Source organism: Alternaria postmessia (genome assembly GCF_024291825.1).
Source record: "Alternaria postmessia strain BMP 2775 chromosome Unknown scaffold_41, whole genome shotgun sequence".
Classification (NCBI taxonomy): Eukaryota; Fungi; Ascomycota; class Dothideomycetes; order Pleosporales; family Pleosporaceae; genus Alternaria; species Alternaria postmessia.
The window spans coordinates 19,287-39,583 of record NW_026260114.1 but is presented as its reverse complement, the minus strand read 5'-3'; the positions used below and the strand labels follow the sequence as shown (position 1 = coordinate 39,583).

Here is a 20,297-nt window from a genome sequence, read left to right as displayed (position 1 = left end):
CTACCAGTCAAGTGACGATGCAAAAGTTATGAACACAATTTATAAAAGGTGGCCGTGAGGAAACAAACGCCTAAGGGATAATTGATTATAGAACGTTTGAATAAGACCTTGAAGGTGTTAGATGATGAACGATGATGAAGGTTGATGGTGATGATGACTTACCATTGACTAGATGTTTCTACAACCTGGATCCGTGGACAACCTTGTAGTCGACAGCCATCTCCATACCATCGTCATCGATGACGAGGATGCGGACGCTGCCACGGCCGTTGTCGAAAGACTCTGTCAGGCGGGAGATGAGACCGCTCTGGTCAAGGACGGGAAGGCCCTGCTTGACATCACCAGACTCGGTCATGGCGACAACGCGACCGTCCTCACGGATGTCGAGAACACGGTACTGCTTGAAGACAGGACCGAGCATGTTCTGGACAACGACGGAGGGGGCCGGGTTGGAGATGAAAGAAGACTCCTCATGGAGCTGCTTGGTGAACAGGTCAACACCGAGGTAACGGTGCTGGCCAGTCTGGGAGGAGGTGGTGATACGGATGACCTGGCAAGGGCGGCCCTGGAGGATCAGGAGATCGCCGATGCGGATGTGGTGGCAGGGGATGGTGATAGTCTTGGAGGAAGCCATCTTGCGGACTGTACGAGCGGAAGCTGGTGCAGGTGCGATAGAAGCGGAGACGGGAGCAGGTGCAGGTGCAGGGGCAGGTGCAGCAGCAGAAACTGTGGACCTGGGGGGAGAAGGGTTGGAGTGGACGCGAACGACTCTCTCAACAGGAGCTCCGGATTGGACGGGGCGGCTAGGGGCAACAGAAGGAGTAGCTGAAGTGTACTTCTCCTTGACGATTACCTCTTCACGTTCGTCGTCGTACTTGGCACCAGGGAAAGAGTGCTCGTGAGAGTGGTGGTGGCGGTGAGGGTGGATGGGGTGTTGGATACGGTCGGCGACCTTGTGAGCGGCGTGAGAGATTCCTTGACGAAGCGAGTGGTATTGGCCCTCGTTGTCGTAATATCCCATATCACGCTTGAACTTCTTGGGGGGTGCAGCAGTGGAACGAGCAGATGTTTCTACTCGGACCTCAGATGGCTGGTGGCTGGCGACACTCTCGACGTGCTTGCTGCTGGGGAAGGTATCGTGCTTGGTGGTGTAAGTCTCCTTTGAGTAGCTTGCACCGGCGACGATGGGACGAGTACGTTCGCGGATCTGACGTTCAGTAACGTCGATTTGAGATGGAGCGTAGTCGGTGGCAGGGCCGTGGACTGTATTGAAGTGTCTATCGTAGGTTGTGTCCTGAACCTCGACGTGGGAGTGGGTAGAGGTAGGAGGTTGGGGGTGAGGTTGGTAGCTGAAGGAAGAAAGGAAGGTCAGCTTTGGGTTGGGCAAGGAAGAGCTTAGAGGAGGTGAGAGAAAAGTGGAGACTGCATGTCGCTAGGACAACAACAGATGAAAGGGGTTAGCGGCTAGCGCGTGGCTGGGTGCCGCTAAAGTCAGGGGGTTGGTCTGTTGTGCTGATCCGTGCGAAGATGCGCTGGCAAAACAATGGATCGGACTTACCGGTCGTGGGATCGCTCAAACTCTACGCGGTCAGTACGATGAACGTGCTGAGAGTGAGGCTGGGGCTGCTGGAATTGCGGCTGGGACTGCTGTTGAGGCGGCTGGAACTGCTGCTGGGGCTGGCGGTAGCGAGTTTGCTCGTGGATATGTAGCTCCTCACGGTGCTGAGGGGGCTGCTGAGCGTGGAATTGCTGGGACTGGGAAGCCTGCTGGAACTGCTGCTGCTGGGGAGGCTGGGGACGACGAAGACGCTCCTCTTCGTAGATGTGGACCTCTTCCTTGACGTGAGTGTCGTGCTGCTGCGGTTGCTGCTGCTGTTGGGGAGCCGGAGGAGGAGGTAGGACGGTGGCGGAGAAGGATTCGTGGGTTTCTTCGTGACCTTCCCGTCCGTGTGAAGCCTGTTGCTCAAACTGTGCTTCCTGTTCTTCTACCTTTACGCTGGTAGTTTCCTTAAATTCCGCGTTCCGATACGCAGACGGGAAGACACTGAAGGGGATCGGAACCTGCGCGGGTTAGCATAATTGCTTATACACTCGCGGTGAAAGAGCATACTCGTGCTTCAAAATCCAGTTTGCCGGAGTCGGGTCGCTCTTTCTCGAAAACCCTTCGAACCGTTCGAAAACAATTCGAAAGGAATCAAGAAAGAACTTCTTGGCTCCTTTGAGGGTCTCACTTGGAGATTTCTGGTGATGAAAGATCTACTGAAGCGTCGCCAGCTTTATGGTGTTGACGTGCAGCTGCTTGAAGATGCGCAATTGGATGCAGTAGCGGGGTGTAGGTGGAGGAGTGATGGAGTCAGAATGGCCGAAGAGGGGATCAAGTAGATTGGCGGTCAGTCGGATCACTGTTGTGTCGGCGTCTCGATGATCGCAGGGTTGTGGAGGCTGGGAAGCTTTGGCAGAGCTGTCCAGGAGCGGACTAGCCTTGTTGACACGGAGCACTAGCGCGTATCAGCTCCCCCTTTTCTGCCTGTGCCATGGACCGATTGACCCCAGACAGCATATCACATCCTGGCGCTTCTCGCACCGAGGTAATTTCGGACGCGCAATTCACCTCAGCACGGCTGTTGACCGGGCAATGGCGTTCACCTCGTGTCGCAATCCATATTCCCGTCGCATTGGAGCTCCACAGAGCTGCCGGGAGCTTCCCCGACCTTGCTGCAGCTCCACGAACGTGTCCATTGCCAGTGGGCCGATCCCAACCTGCGTGGTATAATGCAATTGGGGCCGGACTGCTGTCCCATGCATGAGGCGCCAGCTTCGGACGTGAAGAGAGGCATTTTTCAGCTCACCTTATCCATGTCGCGCGCGGCCAGCTGTTGATAGCTCCAAGCCTTTCCCCAGCCTCCTAATATTAGTCGGGTCGCCTCGCGTCGCCATTGGCCAGAGCTCCTGGATGCCGCAGCCTGAAAAGCATGGCTGCAGGATGGGTCGACGACGATCACGGATCCGCCGGACTATCACGTGCAAAATTGCTCATCGATCGCGGTCCAGCCGATGACCATCGACGCGGACTGGGTGAGTTGTCCGGTCGCTTGCAAGCTCGACGCATGTGAACCGTGGTTCTCAACGGCTGTCCGCATCATCGTCCCCACGGAGAGCGCCCGCGTCTGACATGCAGCACCTGCCGCAGCGACGGTTTCGTGATTGTGGAGAACTCGATGATTGGTGTACTAGAAGGACTCTGTGGGCTGTCAGTGTCACCCAAATGCTATGTAGTCTTGCTTCGACTGGTATCCCATGCACGTCTAACTAGATCGATATCGTATATGTAACAGACATACCCCTCTCGAGGTTTGTTAGCAGAATCCGACTCTTTCTCCGATAACGTGCTTTCCTCTAAGCTCACCAAGACCATGCCAATCCTAACTCGATGTAACTTGGAACCGGAAACCGAGGACAGGCAATCTACAGTCGTTCGATTAGGATAGGCTTCGGTGTGCATGCAGCATACTTGAGTGACGTTGGCAACTCCGAGCTGCGGATCTAGTCGCATTGACGGCGCGCAGTGTGCTTTACAGGAAGAGCTAGGGGACGTACGTGGATTTTGTTATTGATCGGCCTAGAAAAGAAGCAGAGGCGTGTTTTGTTGTCACTGTTCTTCTCTCGCTGCTTTGAGTCCCATCTCGGCTACCAGTATGGGAAAGCACGATTCCACAGTCATGAAGAAGATACACGCAACCACCTTGGTCCTGCACTAGCACCCATCCCAATTATGCTTCTTATACATTTGCCAACATCTGGTTCGGATGCGTTTCCTTGATGTCTTTTCTAAACCTTGTACAGTTGCCGTCTTCTTTCTGGATGGATATCTGCTGTTCATTATGGCATCCCAGACAATGACATGGATACATCCAAGGTACAAACGACATGAAAGGGCTGTATCACACATGTCGACGTATGCAAATGACCGATGTTCGCCATTATACTCGCGTTGAGAATGCGTTCATGCAAATATGGAATAACGCGCTCCTTCTGATTGTCCAATAAATTGGACATCCATCGACTTTGGACGTAGCAGCTTTCAGTCAGGAAAGAGGTTTTTTCAACAAGGAAACTCACTCAATATGCGTCAGTAGGTGTGTATCGTTAAGTCGTAGCAGAGTAAGTGAACAGGAGACTGTCGTGGTCTGCTTGACTCTAAAACAATTACTAGCGTTCTATTCATCCCATGTATCCTGCATGCGCGTGTTGGTTAGCAACACTGTTCGTCGGGGAACCGACGATGACAAGTTTAGGCCGGAAATTGAGACTTTCCTGTCGGTTCACCCTTACCTTTTCACAGCAACACGAGTCGATGAGCATGCGTCCGTCCGATTACATACAATTTTTCACTCAACCATTCATACCACTTTGGATGTACCGTAGCCACCTCAGTATTCGATATCCATCTGCGGTGCTCTTGATATCGACGTTGCTTGCCGTGTCAGCAAATGCTCGTTTTGTGATTTGTGCAGACAAATCCCACCCGACACTTCCTACCAAACCTCAAGATCGAATTGGCATCGATCATGTTATTATTGCCTTCGCCAAAGCCAACCCTAGAGCTACATTTCAGTCTATGCTCCCTATGCATACGGTTCTCTCCGAGTACCCTCGCGCGGAAGTCTTGATTGCTGTGTGAGGGTAGGGCGATGATATCGGATTCGATCAAGCAACGCATTTTGATGCGTAAACGAAAACGTTCGCTGCCAATGTCGCTACTATGCTTGCCAACACTGAGACTGATCCAGGCAGTGAGTAAATCATCCACCAACATCAGCAAGCCATGTACTGACAAAGGAAGACATCATTTGGGGATATCCTGGCGGTAATGGTGCGGACCACAAAGAAGTACTCAACTCCGAAAAGAATCATCAGATTACTGCGTTTCCTAGGTTTTAGCTCCCATTCGCACCGCGGTTGGAAGTGAGCTTCGATCGCTGTACCAGAGAAGCAAGTCAGTTCATTCCTGCTGGACTACCACAGGCTTTGTAACCTTGGGTACTCTCGACTACTTTCGCAATGCACTGTTCACTAGCCTGAGCTGAATAGCGACAGGTAACATGCTTGGGTACACACAGAAGAGCAGACCTTAGATATAGCTATCTGCTGATTTCATAAATGTAAAAGGTGATTACCCTTTCACTCATCTACCTAACATCTTATCCTCAGCTCAGCCAGGTAATGAGCTACGACCTTATGAACCCCCGCGATGAATTGACCAAGCATCGCGCTTCTGTTGTCAATCTGGAAGTCACAATCGAAAATTACATTGCAATAAGTTCTCGACCCAAGAAGCTCAATCTCTACTTCGTATACCACGCCAAATTCTTCACAACAAAAGGAGACTGCAGTACCAAGCCCCTCCACTGCCCTATTACCGTGGCCGAAAACATCTGGGAACATGGCGCGTTCAAATCTGACACCTGCATCTTCGAAAAATCCCATATGCATCCAGTCAGCACTTCTATGATAACTGTATCTTGGCATAGTATTTGCGGTCCAGAAGAGGAAACAACATGCAGTATATACTGCTCTCAATACGTACGTTGCATTGCCACACTTAACCACTACCACAGCGCCTAACAAAGTGCTTTTGGAGTAGGGCGCACCGATGCCGACCTAGCAGCGTCCTAGTGAGTAGCAGCCAAGCACGGTATTGTCACTGATGAAGTAATTGGTGGACAGTAGTATTCTAATGCTCAGAACCGTCTATTCTGGACTTGGGATACGTCCATAATCGTCACCAGGAATGTTTTACATATCATACGCAAGTGTATGCTTAACAGGATAGTAGCATATAGTTTAGGTGGAGATAGTGCGCATTGGAGTCAAGTAAGGCAGATATCTGGCGAGGTAGCAAAAGGTGGATATCAGTTGGCGACAGACGAGGATTCGAACGCGTCATCCGCTCCATATGTAGATGATCCTGTAGAACCAGCTTTCCTTGTCGCAGAGGTGAGGTATTGGCCATTCTATTGGCACCTGCACCTGGGACCGAAGCTAGCTCAGCACCAGTCCGCCAGACCAGAAACTTCCCCTACCCTCACGAGTTCGTGGGTCATGAGACTGAATTAGATTTAATACCAGACCATGCCGTGATTTGCAACTGCCACGGGTTAGTTCGATACTCTCCACAAGGAGGCCAACCTTGAGCTCGATACAGCATGTCAATATGCCAGCGCTGCCACGCCCGCGACACGAATTAAAGTGACCACCGCCATCCACTCTGAGCCCGCCGCAATCCCCGAGCATAAATCTTTACACACATTAGAATATCTTAGGGTGCAGGAGAGTGAGTATCTCAGCGAATCTTCTCGTGTACGCACACGTGAGAGGGTACATCAGGTATGAGGATACTGCTTTTCCATAGTTGGCCTGGCCGTCAAATTCTGATCCAGGCAACACAAGGACATGGCATTCCTATAGGCATGACGTAGCGTACAATTAATGAATTACTACTCTTTTCCTCGAGACACAAGTGTCTCGCTTTCCCATACTTTACAATCATCTCTCATGCTCCGTTATCCAATACACAAGACACTTTCGTACCCGTTCTAACCCCAACCCATGTTCTCATGCGAAGGACCCTATGCCTTGACAGTACTCCTCTTCATGCCCTTTCTTGCGTTCTTCTCTCTCTCCTTCTCCAAGAACTTGCGCTGCTCATCAGCACTCAGGCGGCCCAATTTGGCATCCCTCTGCTCCTTCTTCAGCTTGTCGGCAGCCAGTTTCCTCTCCTCTGCCTTCTCCTCATCATCCGCCTTCTTGATCTTGGCGATCTGCTCGTCGCGGGTTTGCTTGATGCGACGGAGGGCTTCAGGGCGGAAGTGTGCAGAGGAAGCGAGCTGATCAGGGAGGCGAAGGAAGTACTGGAAGATGGGGAGGGTGGTGGCATAGTCCGAGGCGAACTTGAGAGAGAGATTTAGACGCTTCTTAGGCTTGGTTTCGTCGAGGCTGGGATATGTTAGCTTGGTCCAAAGAGTGAGGTATTGCAATGCTGTCTGACTTACGTCCTGGGGGCGTTGATGGGCTGGTCGCTGACGATGATGGCCTCGAAGTTGTCTCCTGCGTCGTTCACGGCTTTGATAAGCTCAGGGGTGAGCAGCATATCCGTGACTTCAGCGCTCTCACTCATGACCGTGGTCCAAACAGGCAACTTGGCGTGGTCGCGCGTGGTAGTCAGAGACAGGTCGTAGCGCTCGTCGCGCATGCGCTTCATAATGTCCTTGTGTACAATTGCGAAGACGAAGCCATCGAAGGTGCTGTTGGTGACCTTCTTTGACTCACCCTGACCGTATGATGGAGCAAACTTGGTCTCCCGGCCATCGAAGACGTAGGCCGTAGCCTCGAGGCGCTCAGAAGGTGGAGGGAAGCTTTCGAAGAACAGGGGAAGGACGGATTCACCAAGCCATGCGAAAGGGTTGAAGCGCTTGTAGAAGGTCAACTTGAAGTCGACAAAGGCGACGTTCTGGCGTCCGGTAGCGTATGTCTGGTACTCGTCGGCCTTCTTCTCCTTGAGCAGGCTGTCCACGTCTGTAACCTCTCCCTCTCCGCTTGGGCGCGTATGACCGACTTGGGCGAACTCCTGGGACAGGACAGGAGCGTGGGCCTTCATCCATGTCCTGGCCTTGCTGCGGTTGCGCTTGGTGCCCCAGAGGTGGACCGCGATGAGAGCGAAGAGAAAGGGCAGGATGTACATCTCCAGCTTGAAGTCATCCATGCTTGTGCGCTCCCACACACGGTACCATGCCGTGTATGGGCGGCTGTCGCCCAGAGCTGTAGGGGCAGCCTGCGCCGCGCCGGTACCGGTGGTGAAGGACGAGATGGCAGCGGGTGTGGGCTCAGGAGCACCTGCGTAGTCGGCGAAGTCTGGCCATTGTCAGCGCGTGCTGTTGATTTTGTACATACACAAGCTCTGTGACGTCCGATGACACCCTCACGACGGCCCCGCGACTCCCTCTCTTCTCAAGAAACTGTAGCATCGCACCAGGGATCTCGTGTGGTCCCGCATCTCAGGTCGCTGGGCTCGCGATCGCGTATGCAATGCAGTGTACGTACCATCATCACCAACAACTGGAGCCTGTGCAGGCTTTTGCCCACCGAAGAGACCCTTGACGAAGTCTGCCATTGCGTCGATGCTTCACAATGAACAGGTGTACGTGGAGGTTTGGCGGCGCGGGAGGTGGTTTGGAGGATCCATGGATCTCGGCTCGGTTCCTCGTTGGTGGCACTGACCTCATTTTACAGCGACTAGCACGCATGTGGAGGGGCATCTGGGCAGCTACCCCAGAGCTCGATTGCATTGGATTGAACCGAGAATTGGCATGTCTGCTGCATCGCCTGTTTTGAAAGGTTGGAAACAAGACGTGTTCGCACCTCAATATGGACGTAATTGCAAATGGCGGTAAGGAGCTAGCCGTAATCGGACTAATATAACAGTCAAAGGACGGCAGCATCACTCTACAGAAGTAAAGGCAACGAAAAGAGACGGTATTGATTGTTCTATGCGGCCAGACGAAATAGTTGTCATGGAGGGCAAAGGCTTGTTGATTGATTGTACAGATGCAGACGACTCATCCCGGGCCCCTCCTATCCGGATATCATATTCGAGGTGGGAGTTTCTAGTTCTTGCCGAACCAGGTCTTGTGTCCCTAGTCAAAGTTAGTCGTGGGCGTGCTCAGATCAGCCAGGTGCAACTTACAAGGACGAGACGGCCCATCATGTACATGCTGGCACCGAAGCTGCTGAACATGATGACCTTGAATCCGGGAACCATCCACTTTCCACGGGCCTAGAGGAAATCTGTCAGCATGCGTCTCCGATTGTGATGATATCCAGGCGCCACATGTCCAACGCCGGCTTGCGCATCCTCGTGGGCCACGTCATATGCACCCCATTGATCTTCCTCTTCCGCATTCGGTACGCACCTTCTCCCAGGTCCTCAGTCCGTCGTGCTTCTGGAACTCGCGTTGCCAGTAAGGCACTTTGTTCTCGCGCATAACCCAGCTGCTGACTGTCAGTACCGAGCTCTGTGCGGAAAGACGGAGGAGTGTGCGAGGCCACGGCGGCGCGGTACAGAGCCCACGGCCACAGCCACAGCCACAGCTCCAGGGTGGACGTACCCAGCCATTTTGAAGAGTGTAGATGTGTATTGCGCGGCTTGCGGGGGCAATTGGTGGTTTCGTGGATTGGGCGGTTTCGTGATGTCGCGAGGTCGAACGATCCGCCGGCGAAAGGAAGTCGGCCGCCAAGGCCCTTGTCCGCTTTAGGCGCAACAACTTTCCGCATCTTCAATTCGGGCAGAGACAACTGCGACGCCAATGGACTGATTTCGCCCTTCGCCCCTGTCTCGTTGATGCCGCCGGCCCTGGACAGGCTCCTCGCCAGCCCGTCTGCTCTGCGACTCCTGTGCTCCATCGTCAATGCCCCCGAATTCCCCGCAGCATGTTCGATAGCCACAAATTGCTGCTCTTCAGTAGTAGCCCGCCGCAATTACTCGTACCAGCCCAAGTCTCAGTCCAAGCTACAATGGAGGCGAATGGCAGATGCCCGCAAGGAAGCAGAAGTCCGAGGCCAAGTGCGAGCAGCACTCGAGAATGACGATGCCAACGATACCCCCGTACCGACCATTGATGTCTTTGACAACGACGTCATACGTGTAGCAAGAGGAGACGACGATCCCAGACAACTCGCTGTCGTGCTCGCAAGCGAAGAGAGACGGCATGGGGCCAAGGGCGTCCGCAATGTCTGGCGAAACATTCGTCATCGAGGGTACCGCCTGCCTACAGAAGACACCCCAGATGCCGAATTTCTATGGGGGACTTTTGTCAGGAACCATTTGCTCACAGGCAAAGCGATCGAGCACGCTGAAGAGCTGCTCCATGAGACAGGCAAAACATACCCTCATCTCTACCGTCTGGTCATGAGCCACTGGCTTCCGAGGAGAGCACAGACAGCGTTGAGATACCATTACACGCTGCAGAGGAACCTGAAACCCCAGCGGCTTCCCTTACGGCAGTTGGCACATTTGGGACGATCGACTTTCAAGCACGCTGCATACGAAGCCCTCAAGGAAATATACGAACACAGCAACGAGCGAGACCTCTACGACGATGTGGTACCTGTCTTCATCGAGAAGGGAGATATCACCGCCGCACGCCAATGGCATGCGCTTTGCACTCTTCGTAATGATATGCCGTCAGAGTCTGTCGCGTTGCACCCTGTCGTTCGGCTGTTCATCGTCGAGGCATCAGCTGGTGATGTCTACTTTGAGACAAAAGGAGCGACGAAGAAATGGAAGCGGGATCCAGCCAGGTACAACGAGACTCTTCTGCGACGCTTGGAAGGCCCCGACACCGCACCTGTTCGATTCGAAGACTCGTTTGTCGCTCGTATGTTCGCAACCCGCACTTTTCCAGCGGCCTCCATTATACAAGGGCTCTCTATGGTGGGAGTGAACGAGATTGGACCTCAGGCTGTCCTCACCATGGCACTACAAACGCAGCAGGTCGAGGAGCTACCTAAGAGATTTGAAGAGCTCCGGTCAGCAGGTATTGCCTTACAGGGCTGCGTCTTCTCCCTAGCATTGGAGAAATTCGTAATGGAGCAGAAATGGCAGTTGGTGCGCAGTATGTTGACAAGCGACCAGCATCCAGATGTCTTCGGCGACGCCAAAGTACAACGCAAGCTGCTCGGATACTATCTTGATAACAACGACTATGCCCAAGTTCAGCGCACGCTTGCCATTCTGACGCTCTTCCACAATGATGCCAGCCAAGAGTCCTGGAACCTTCTCTTGCAGGCCTATGTCAAACGTTCTGGGCCAACACATATCATGGAAGTGCTCCAAGACATGCGAGCACGTGGCATTATGTTGACAGCCGAATCAATCGTGGCCATCCGTAGTCTACTACGCCGCCGGCAACCAGGACGCAAACCCGTCGGCAATCGTTTCGACGACTTGCGTTTTGTCACACGAGTATTTGTAATGATTCTCGAGAACGGTTTAGGTGTCGTTTCTCCGCTACAATGGCGTGAGATCATCCGCAGATATGGCATGACCGGCAGACTAAGAGAGCTTAGGCGAGTTCTCATCTGGCTTCTCTGTTGGTATGCGCCGAGGAGCAGTCATCAATTCAACCACTTGCCAAAGTCATCATTCTTGGAATCGGCCACAGCAAAATTGCGCGCTGCCCATCCCGAGCGTGGCCACTGGTTTCACTTTCCAGCGATGGTAACACAGATCAACTCGTCGCATCCTGTTCGTCAGCTATTCCCTCCATCCCTACAGCAAGGTCTTATTGTATGGGGCTTCAAAGCTGGGCTCCTGCCAAACGCTCATCTAGAACAGTCCATACTTCAGTCTGCGCTTGCTAAAAAACACTATCGTCGTCGGTTACTTGAGCACGGGACTTTGCGTCAGTTGGAGTGGAGTATAGGCTTGCGAATTGTGGTGCTGCTACGGGATCTTGGCGTCTTCGTTCACTACCACACAGTTCTCAAGGCCCTGCAAATGCAGTTTGTCAACATGTTTGGTCACGGCCGGTCGAACCGGAAAGAAAACAGGGTGATGGAGAGAGCTAACACGCTTCCCTACGCTAGATACGTCGATGAGGTCAACAAGATATGGGGCAGTCCGCTATTGAGAGAGCCTCAGCTTTTCAGCAAAGGTATGGTGCATGACCACATGTGGCACCCACGCATGAGGCGGACTACCAAACGCAGAGCCTCCGTCGGTCTTGGTGAGATTCTGGGCTCAAAGTATACGGATCGCGGCAATGAAGGGCGTAGCCCTACAGAGGAGGATGATGCCGCCGCTCTTGAACAGCTACAGAAGCACTTCGACGCGCAGGCTCAGGCCATGGAATCCGTATCTGAACCACAACCTCAATCTACGGTAATTGGCGACGCGTTCAATGCGGCAGCAGGGACGGGCGACAGAACCCTACACTCACCAATAATCATGGATGACGACCTCAAGGCATAGCCTCGCCACGTTACTTGGAGAATATATACAGCAACCCCTCCGATCCCGGGGTTGAGCTAGTGCATTTAATGATATAAACGCTTGACTTACATGCTGCTTTCAATGCAAGGATTTTGTCTCGATTTGTTTTTACAGTCATCTGAAGTGTGAAGGTCCAGATGATGAACCTCATCTACAAGACGCTTTGCGAATTTGTATCTGGCTTGGAGCAAATGAATCCAGTCGCATAGCACTAAGCTTCGAGGCTCTCTGCAGTAGCAAAAATGCTGGCAAAAAGTGGATCGCGTGGCTGGACCCAGTGCAAAAGCCTTGGTTCTCACGGCGATGAGTCGTTCAAGAATTAGTGCTAGCAAGAAGGCCCATCACTTGCTGCGGGAAGGAGAAGACACTTTAGAATTCGCTCTTATGCGACACTTCCCTGCTGACCCCTTCACCTTCTTTCCCACCACCGCTTCCGGCCAGCCTGACTGCGATAGTGGGCTTGTGCACCAGCGTCTGCAGCACAACACAATATCTCTCCGTCAGCTTGCCCAACTTTTCCACTTCTTCCTCGCTGACCTCTCTACCGTCTTCTCTCTCACCGAACTTGACCGCAAACTCTAGCCGAATGCCGGTCATGCCAACGGGTGCCGTTCTGTCCACGCCTAGTGTGCCCTTGAAGTCTAGGTCCCCTTCTGCAGTGACGGTACCGGATGCGATTGGAATGCCGAGTGCGGTGGCTACAGCCTTTAGAGTAACGCCCGAGCAGGCTACGAGGGCATCGAGTAACATGTCTCCAGAACAGAGTTCCCCAGAGATGGCTGGGTCGTCGCCGCCAGCCTTTTGATGCAGGCCGGCTACTCTATGTGCTTCCTTCACAGCAGGACCGTCGGATAGCTTGCATGTTATTGAATGATCGTCGAGAGAACCAGTAGATTTTAGGGTGACAACGGCGGAGGAGGGGTCGCTACGGTAGCCGTCTTTAATTGGGGCTTGCTTCTGGCGGAGCGCTTGAGCGGCGGACATGGTTGCCTTATGTCGAACGTGAGACTGGGAGTGAAGGATGGCTAAGTCCTGTGTCTACTGTAAGATGAGCGAGATTTTAATCAAAGCACATATTTTAAAAGTCAAGGTCAGCCTATACATCATTATGAAGCATACCCCGCAAGGGGCAGGTCGAAGCTCCGCAGCCCCGCTTCGCCGCTGGTGCGAACGATCAAACAGGAAGGAGGGGACGCTCGATCAAGACGTTGGCTCAAAGTGCCATGTCAAGGAATTAAAAATCACGTGCTGATGAGCGTGTTTGAGTTGAATGAGGTGAAGAAGAAATGGCGCGGCCTGCTCAGATTAAAAGTATCACTAGACACGTGCAACTTCGCGATAAGCGACGCGCCTGCGGCACGCGTCTTCCGACCAGGTCAACGTCATTTCTCGTCACGGATCTCGACAGCACAGTCTACATAACCCGAAATGGGAATGAAAACAGCTGCCTTTGTAGGAAGTACCTACCACCGACACATCAGTCCTCGAGGAATTTCTACGGCAAAATGTACCTACCTGACTAAGATCCGATTTGAGGTGGTTGGTGACTGTCGCATTGTACTAGGGGGCCTGGGAAGTATATTGAAGTACCTTATGCACATCTTCCACAAAGCTACACAGACCAACAGAACCTGGGTACGGAAGAAAAAGCCCAAGTGCAACGCAGCTCCAAGTAGTGCGGCCGTTAGGGATCTGATTATAGAAGAAGATTGAAGTGTCATTCAGTTCCATCTCTTCATCTTTAATGATGAAGGCTTACACAGTTTGACATCTTAGCTAAGTACTACTCCATCTGCCATGTGAATAGACACCTGGAGCAACTAGCATTCAGAAAGATCGGAATCGGATGCGCCATGTGCATATCGCCGAATGGCCTTGCCTACTTGATATTCACAATTGGTCCCAGCAGCAATCGACAGACTTGATCTTGTCCTGTTTCATTGTCAGTTAGAAAAACTATATCGAGATTTGGCACATGCCAACAATACTCACGTTGCAGCCAATGGTCGCAGGATTGGTCGCAAGATTGCCAACCGAGCCGTGGAGGAAGAGGGATCTAGCCGTGGGTTCACAGTGACCAGTACTAGTTCGAATCAGTGTCGCATCACTAATAGATCTACTAGGTCAGACGCGCCTGTAGAAGAAGCAATAAAACTTCCGCCCATGGTTAGGCGCACCGTCGGGGCAAACGTCGAAGCGAATTGAGGATGGCTCGATAGTGACTCTATCGTGTATTAGTGATTGTAGATTGAACTTAGTAAGTGTCCATACTCGTCTTTTGTGTTTAACAAGGTCATGCAACTGTTCATGCCATCCCTGCAGTGGTAGGCCGTCACGACACTGCCTTTGTAGTTGGTGTGCTGGTAGAAATGAACCTGTGATGGTTAGAGAAACGGGCGAAAGCTGATAACGCGTACATACATTAGACGCACCACGATCCCAATCTGCGACGTTAACGTCGGTAGCGTCTCTTGCGTTGTGGGCACTGGACTCAGTAACCGGCGCACGCGCAGGCATGATCACGTTGCTGAGATCAACGACCGCCGGCTCATCACCGAGCTCGATCGTAGTGCCATCAATCTTGTTGAGAGTAAGAGCCGCTACAGCCGAAAGAAAAGTTATGAGGAGAATGAAGAGACGCATATTTGCTGGATGAAGGTCCTGTTGTGGTTGTGGTTTGATGGATAAACCTGGAAGGCAGTGGGTTCGAGTTCGAGTTGTTCGTGAGAGGACTTCGGAATGAGGACAATGATGGAGGTACAGTAGTACAAACAGAACAACTATAAGTGAAGGAGGGTTGTCCGGTGAGTGAGCGTTTGCCTAGAATGACCACACAGCGACGTACACAGAAAAGGCCAAAATCCCAGGAGCGCTGACGAGTAGACCATGAATCCGCTCGCTTGAGGGATCCATTATCCTGCAAGTGTGTATGAACCATTGGACACCGTCTTACTTTGTAGAGCGATGAGTTTCTGCCTCATTGGTGCGAGAAGTGAGCAACGAAAGTCGCTTCATCAGTAAGAGCTGGAGGCGCCTAGTCAAGCGATGGGCGCTAAGGCTTAATTCGGTGTTGAAATCTTATTGGCGGCCTCACACCACCTATACGTGTAGGCAGTGATCATACTTAGTAATATCAAAACTCGCAACCTCGGCAAAAGACTTTCACCATGACGATACATCCGTCAAGGACTTGTAATCTGCTTACCGTTCTCCCTCAACCTCCATGGAGACAGCCTCTGGATTGGGACCTTAGGATGACCTGGGAATGCGAAAAACGTGTATTCTTCCCGGCATACGTGAAGCAGCATGACACTAGTAACCCGTCGCAACGCTCGCTCGGTAGCTTCCCCCATTTCCAAAGGCTTCCTGCCGAGCTACAGGTTCGCATTCTTTCTTGCTGTCCAGCGTCAACCCTATGGCAGCTCATGCGTGTATCTTCCACGCTACGCATCGAATCTTCGAAACTGTTCTGGGCAAGCCCAAGCGCCTCGTTCCTCCTATCTGCTGACTGGCTATTGGGAGGTGGCTACGCTGGACGTACTTATCACGACCTTTCATTCCTTCGCCACGTACAGAACGTAGAGATTGAATGCCACTGTCTGTACGATGAGCTTTGGCCAGAACACAAGGCGAATGATCCGTTCTGCCCTGAAGACGCACGGCAAGATGTGGTGGATATCATGTGGACTACTTTGAGGAAGACATGTCCAACGATTAAGAGCGTGGTGTTCAACCACCAGAAGATAATGTCCTCAATAGAGTTAGAGGGAGCGGGAAATGTGCCGGAATGCTTGAAAGCGTTAATACAAGCTTGTCCGAGGAACATCGTTGCAGAAGTATCCACCGTGGAAGAGAGAGAAGGACGTTATTGGAACAATGGCACCTACAGCGATTTCTACAACGTAGAATGCAGGAGAGCACACTATCGGCCTCTGCAGGGTGGAGGCTGGGAGGAACTCGTGTCGAAAGCCAAGCAGGACGCAGTGCTGGTGCCTGGACGACGATTTCGTGGAATAGTCGGGCAGTTTGAGAAAAGTTACTTCCTTTTTAGGAGAAGGGTCCTCCAGGAACGTGCATTCTGGCCCCTTGTTATCGAAGCTTTGGATCGATACCACTTCGATGATGGAAGGAATAATGCTTTCCAGTGTCCAAACGTAGACTGTGGTTCAGTATTTACGAAACCAGGTGAATGGACAATACATGCAGCAACTACAAAACACGGTTGGGCCAAAGTAGAGGATGGTTTATTCGACATACTACCCCCAGAATTGAGAGCTGTATTTGAGACCAAGTTCAATCTGATAGAGGCCAAGCAACAAGCATCGGAGGAGGAGTCTACTAAGATGTCTAGGGATTGGAACGAAGAAGGGGAGGAGAGGAGAAAAGAGATGGAACAAGAGTTCCTTCAACAACTAGAGAACGATGCAGATTGGGCGACAGGGGAGCAGGCAGTGGATCATCAGATCTGGAAAAACTTTATCAGGGTGATGCATCCGGAATGGAATGGATTGTAATGCTGACCCATATGGATGTGCATGGCAATGTGCCAGGGACGCGACGTATCCACAAAGGACGGGATCTGCTACAGACTGAAGCATGCGGGTACCTTGCTGCAGAGGCGGTGTATTCTGCCGCCGGGATACCATCTAGAGTGCACAGGACAAACCATCGGTCGGTTTCGACTGGGCAGTTCAAAGGGTCGCATCTTGGTGGTCGGACGATGCAGGTTTCTGTGCATCTTTTGGAGTCGCATAGATGTATTGTTGATTATATACGATCAGTAATCCCATGTATACACATCAGCAGGTTTTGCAAGATCTGGCAATGGGTTTACTCAACAGACTGTCAACGGTACCTTACTCCACATTGAATGGGTCCATACTTGAGCGCATGTGCCGAATTAGTCGGTCGGACACCGACTCTGCAGTCTCGAAGCATCGGGCCGTAAAAATCCTCGCTCCTCGTGCGCTACTGGATGCGTTCGTCTGCAAATTTTGAGCCTCATCCCGCGCAGAAGTCGACTCGAAGCACGCGTGGGCCATTCGGAGCCACCGCGGCTGTACAGAACAGGCAAACCGACCGCCACTATAGCGCGATGTCGCGTGCGCTCCGTTTTAAAAGTCAGCAACTGGCATGCCCCACGTGCTGAAGTCGGGGGAGGTCGGAGGTGGATCGAGAAATCGGTGGTGGAGAGGCCGCGGAGGGCTGAGTCGTGCCATGGGGCGAGGCGCGAGGCGCGACAGCAAGGCGTTCAGCGTTCGAGACGGGAGCCGGCCTGACGTCATGGGTGGCCGTCTAAACTTCGATAAACAGGCTAAGACGCGTGGCGCAGCTTGGCAAGAGCGATCAGCACAGCTTGGTGTGCCTTCTTTGATGCTTGGAAGAAGGGCGGGGGCTTATGTTGGAGGCTTAAAAGCCAAGTTGTGCTGTCGCGAACGCTTCATGCCATGGGGACATGCCCTTGGAAAACATGCAATGGAATCGCGGATGACGTAGCGCGACAGGTCGCATATGGTAGCGAGTGAAGGACGGCAACACAACCCGCGCCTCTTGTTGGAAACGTCTTCGCTTCAACCAACGTCTGTTTAGCATTCGACCCATTTTTAATGCTACATTGCCTAGTCTAAGAGGTCTGGGGCCAATCTCCAACGGCCTCCAGCACGAACGCGCCATAGCGCCAAAGCCCTGTCAGCGTGAAAGATGCGATATGACGTCTCGAGGATTCGAGCGCGTGCCCTGTGATGCGCACAGTATGCACTGCATGCTTTGGAGCGTGCACCTCCGCCTCCACATGCACTGCACTGTGTTATAAGCTGTTTCCTCCGCCTGTGTGACGTCTGGATTTTCTCATTCAACCCCAGCTTCCTGGATCCGGTCCCCGCAACTAGTCCCCCAGGTTGACCACTCTCAACCGATCACTGCCCAAGCGCATTGTTGTCGACAACATGGCTTCCGCGGCAGAAATTAGGCCTGACATCCACGATGCAGACACTGTCAGCAAGAACGAGGCTGGCGACGCCGAAAAGAAGAGCGCTTCTGACGGCGACCACCATCACGCTGAGAATCCTACCGATCATGCGCTTACTGCTGCCGACAAGGAACACTACGAGAAGTACGGCACCTACGACCGCTATGAAATCACCGAGGAAGACTGTTACGACGAGCTTGGCTTTTGCTTTCCAACATGGAAGAAGTGGACCATTCTTAGCATCGTCTTCATGGTCCAGGTCAGCATGAACTTCAACACGTCGTTGTACAGCAACGCTGTGACGGGTATTTCAGAGGAGTTCAGCGTCAGTGCCCAGGCGGCGCGTCTGGGTGCGGCTCTCTTCCTCATCGCCTACGCGTTCGGTTGTGAGCTCTGGGCGCCTTGGAGTGAAGAGCTAGGACGATGGCCTATCCTCCAGCTCAGTCTGTTCTTTGTCAACATATGGCAAATTCCTGTGGGCATCGCGCCCAACTTTGGGACCATTCTTGCGTTTCGTACGCTCGGTGGTCTCTCCACTGCCGGTGGTTCCGTAACTCTTGCTATGGTGGCTGACATGTGGGAACCGTGAGTACACCACACATTCTGTGCGTTATCTTGCTAACAATTTCAGTGACAATCAACAATACGCCGTCGCTTTCATCGTCTTCTCCTCCGTCGGTGGTTCCGTACTAGGCCCCATTGTGGGCGGTTTCGTCGAACAGTTTCTCGCTTGGAGGTGGAATATCTGGATTCAGTTAATATTTGGTGGCGCCGTCCAAATTGCTCACGCCATCTTCGTCCCCGAGACCCGTACAACAGTCCTCATGGACCGCATTGCCAAGAAGCGCCGTACAGAAGGCGAAAAGAGCGGCAAGCCAAACAACATTTGGGGACCCAACGAGCTCAAGACGTTCAAAGAGCGCTTCAGTGTACACGAGATTCTCGTTACCTGGGTGCGTCCGTTCCGCATGTTCGTTACGGAACCCATTGTGCTCGTCCTCTCCCTACTTTCCGGTTTCTCTGATGCCATCATCTTCATGTTCTTGCAGTCTTATGCGCTTGTGTACGCTCAGTGGGACTTTGCACCCTTCGCCATTGGACTGACTTTCGTCGCCATCGGCATTGGCTACTTCATCGCCTGGTTCTCCTTTTTCCCAGCCATCAAGCGTAACGAGCGCCTCCGTCGTGATCATCCCGACGATGAGCGCTCCCAATACGAGGCCCGCCTCTGGTGGTTGCTGTACACTGCTCCATGCCTTCCTATCGGCCTTATCATCTTCGCTTGGACGAGCACTGGCCCGCCAATTCACTGGATGGGATCTCTAGTCGGATCAGCAATCATTGGAATAGCCAACTACGCCATCTACATGGCCACTATTGACTACATGATCTGCGCCTACGGTCCATACTCAGCGTCGGCGACTGGTGGTAACGGCTGGGCTCGTGATTTCCTCGCTGGTGTCCTCACGCTCCCCGCCACACCATTCTTCCAGAACATCGGCGGAGATCTGCATCTCGCATATGCCTCAACCATTCTCTTCGGTATATCTCTCCTTCTAGTAGTCTCGGTCTATGTTATCTACTGGAAGGGCCCTGAACTCAGGAAGCGCAGTCCTTTTGCCCAGCAACTCAGTGCTGCTCGCGACGAGACCGGTGGTCGTCGCGTCAGCAGCCTTCCAGGCATGTACGGTTCTCGCGCAAACTCTTTGGCACAACAAGGAGGCTCGATGCCCACTTCTCGCAGGGGCAGTGTAGTGCGTGGCGTTCCGGGAGGTGAAAACAGATACGAGATGCACCGCAAACAGAGTGCGCGCAGCACTGGAGTTGCTTAAGCACTGTCTTCGTTTCTCACCTATGTGCAGACGATTAGCCTAACAGAATCTTAATGTTCATGAATTAATCGTGTTTTGTGCTAGAGTGAGGGTGACGAAGCACGGCCCAGCGTTTGATTTCCATACCGGTTGTTACATAATCAGATCCGCCCTAGCCTTTTAAGCGTTGTGGTAACACCTTTTGCAACATCTCCGCACGACTTTCTTGCAAGTAAAAAATAATCGCGATCACTATTTCGTGACTTGTTCCTCGATTGTGATAATGAGGCGGCCGATACGACGGCCTGCACACCCTTTCCGCGTGTAGCAATAGGCGCCTGCTGCAAAGACCACAATCCGGCCTAGCACGTCTATGTTGAAGCACAACAAACGTAACGCCATATCGCAAGTATTCTCTTTCGATGTAGAAATTGGCGTTTGGCGAGGAAATCTCGTATTCTCCATCTTG

At 52.5% G+C, this 20,297-nt stretch overlaps 8 protein-coding genes across 8 annotated transcripts; 3 read left to right on the top strand and 5 right to left on the bottom strand.

Moving 5' to 3' along the window:
* Positions 1-178: 178 nt before the first annotated feature.
* Positions 179-2,739, bottom strand: J4E82_006727 (uncharacterized protein; the record flags this gene model as incomplete). Its single annotated transcript, XM_051732982.1, has 4 exons — positions 179-1,349; positions 1,559-2,061; positions 2,111-2,162; positions 2,732-2,739. The coding sequence occupies 4 exons, from the start codon at positions 2,737-2,739 to the stop codon at positions 179-181; spliced, it is 1,734 nt and encodes a 577-aa protein (XP_051587196.1).
* A 3,890-nt stretch (positions 2,740-6,629) lies between these two features.
* J4E82_006726 (uncharacterized protein) lies at positions 6,630-8,170 on the bottom strand (the record flags this gene model as incomplete). The annotated part of the gene is made up of 3 exons (XM_051732981.1): positions 6,630-6,996; positions 7,053-7,911; positions 8,101-8,170. 3 exons carry the CDS (start codon positions 8,168-8,170, stop codon positions 6,630-6,632), a joined length of 1,296 nt encoding a protein of 431 aa, XP_051587195.1.
* Positions 8,171-8,663: 493 nt separating this feature from the next.
* J4E82_006725 (uncharacterized protein) lies at positions 8,664-9,172 on the bottom strand (the record flags this gene model as incomplete). Its single annotated transcript, XM_051732980.1, has 4 exons — positions 8,664-8,693; positions 8,744-8,833; positions 8,970-9,048; positions 9,165-9,172. The coding sequence occupies 4 exons, from the start codon at positions 9,170-9,172 to the stop codon at positions 8,664-8,666; spliced, it is 207 nt and encodes a 68-aa protein (XP_051587194.1).
* A 225-nt stretch (positions 9,173-9,397) lies between these two features.
* Positions 9,398-12,028, top strand: J4E82_006724 (uncharacterized protein; the record flags this gene model as incomplete). The annotated part of the gene is made up of 1 exon (XM_051732979.1): positions 9,398-12,028. The coding sequence occupies one exon, from the start codon at positions 9,398-9,400 to the stop codon at positions 12,026-12,028; it is 2,631 nt and encodes an 876-aa protein (XP_051587193.1).
* Positions 12,029-12,418: 390 nt separating this feature from the next.
* Positions 12,419-13,033, bottom strand: J4E82_006723 (uncharacterized protein; the record flags this gene model as incomplete). The annotated part of the gene is made up of 1 exon (XM_051732978.1): positions 12,419-13,033. The coding sequence occupies one exon, from the start codon at positions 13,031-13,033 to the stop codon at positions 12,419-12,421; it is 615 nt and encodes a 204-aa protein (XP_051587192.1).
* Positions 13,034-13,939: 906 nt separating this feature from the next.
* J4E82_006722 (uncharacterized protein) lies at positions 13,940-14,692 on the bottom strand (the record flags this gene model as incomplete). The annotated part of the gene is made up of 5 exons (XM_051732977.1): positions 13,940-13,981; positions 14,042-14,165; positions 14,227-14,271; positions 14,321-14,424; positions 14,471-14,692. 5 exons carry the CDS (start codon positions 14,690-14,692, stop codon positions 13,940-13,942), a joined length of 537 nt encoding a protein of 178 aa, XP_051587191.1.
* Positions 14,693-15,474: 782 nt separating this feature from the next.
* On the top strand, positions 15,475-16,563 carry J4E82_006721 (uncharacterized protein; the record flags this gene model as incomplete). Its single annotated transcript, XM_051732976.1, has 1 exon — positions 15,475-16,563. One exon carries the CDS (start codon positions 15,475-15,477, stop codon positions 16,561-16,563), a length of 1,089 nt encoding a protein of 362 aa, XP_051587190.1.
* Positions 16,564-17,994: 1,431 nt separating this feature from the next.
* On the top strand, positions 17,995-19,849 carry J4E82_006720 (uncharacterized protein; the record flags this gene model as incomplete). The annotated part of the gene is made up of 2 exons (XM_051732975.1): positions 17,995-18,602; positions 18,649-19,849. 2 exons carry the CDS (start codon positions 17,995-17,997, stop codon positions 19,847-19,849), a joined length of 1,809 nt encoding a protein of 602 aa, XP_051587189.1.
* Between the last annotated feature and the right edge of the window lie 448 nt (positions 19,850-20,297).